At 43.5% G+C, this 1,301-nt stretch overlaps 1 protein-coding gene across 1 annotated transcript; it reads right to left on the bottom strand.

The window, feature by feature from the left end:
- On the bottom strand, positions 1-972 carry LOC147879794 (uncharacterized). Its single transcript, XM_087371603.1, has one exon. The coding sequence runs from the start codon at positions 970-972 to the stop codon at positions 1-3; it is 972 nt and encodes a 323-aa protein (XP_087227729.1).
- Between the last annotated feature and the right edge of the window lie 329 nt (positions 973-1,301).

Raw genomic sequence — 1,301 nt, forward strand, 5'->3', positions numbered from 1 at the left:
TCATGTGATAAAACCAATAATATCCTTTGCAAAATCAATTATTGGATGAACCCAAGCAAGCTTCCCTATGTCCTTCAGCAAGGTATTCAAGCAATGTGCCATGCAAGCACTAAAAGTGAGCTTAGGATAACGTGCCTCCATAATGCGACCTGCTGCCCTGTTGGAATTCTCCCCATCTGCTATGAATTGAATGACATAATCAGCCCCCACCTCATTAATAGATTCACTCCACAAATCAGCCAACCTCTCTGCTGTCTTTCCGCCCTTTGAGTTATCAATGGACTTCAAGAAGCATGACTTACCCCTGCAATATGCAACTATGCCCTGAATAGATCGACTACGTGTATCACTCCATCCATCACCCATCAAGGTAGCACCAAATGTTTTCCATTCCTCTATGCTGTGCTTCTCTCCTTCTAAAATCTTGGTTCTCAAGGCTTCATAAGATGGCGGTGTGTAAGAGGGACCAAAAGCTGCAATAGCCCTCACCATATCCACAAAATAAGGATTGCGGGCTTGATTCAAGGCAATGTCACCACTAAAAAAAAAACGCTCCACTGCATCATCTACCTCTGCCTTCCTGCCATGTTGCCAAGTGTCAGCTAAGGAAGCTTGTTTCTTGCCCTTCCCAAGACTGGAAGTGGCAACTGAAATAGAAGGCATTGCTGAGACTAGAATACTCGTAGACACTGCACTTCCAACAGGCATAAAAGCTTGAGCACCATGCTTAGATGCATTTGCCAATGCTTTTAAGCGTAAAAGAACATATTTTGGCATTGAAGGACATATGCTAATGCCTTTATTCTGCTCTTCTAACAAGTGAGCTTTCACTCTCAGTGAACTGCCAGTCTTTGGCTGGCCACAATAGCGGCATGTCCATTTTCGTGAACCTCTTGCAAGCACCTCCTCGGGATTTAGAAGGTCCACTTCCTTCCACCAAGGGGATTGGGCATCAGGGCGTGGAGGAGCCATGAGAATTCAAACTTCAAAGTTGATTGTTGTAACTTGTTTGCTGCTCTCACAGTTTACTGTTAAAGCAACAAATCGAAGTCCCATCAATATCAACTTGGTACATTGCACAATAGGCAAATATATGATGCATTGACACATTATACATGCAATTCATTATGACCAAACTGTGCAACTTGCACACAGCATTGGCACTGTGCATATGTATATAATTTTTGTAGTAATGTACCTGCAGTTTGCTTCACTGAGGCTTGAGCACCTCCTGAGTCTTAACTCCTCACTCCTCTGCTCAGCTTTTGGAATCTGAATGTAGAGTCAACGTAGAGTCCACA

Source organism: Dipteris shenzhenensis, chromosome 33 (genome assembly GCF_047967505.1).
Source record: "Dipteris shenzhenensis isolate YYH24624 ecotype China chromosome 33, Dip_SZ_1.0, whole genome shotgun sequence".
Classification (NCBI taxonomy): Eukaryota; Viridiplantae; Streptophyta; class Polypodiopsida; order Gleicheniales; family Dipteridaceae; genus Dipteris; species Dipteris shenzhenensis.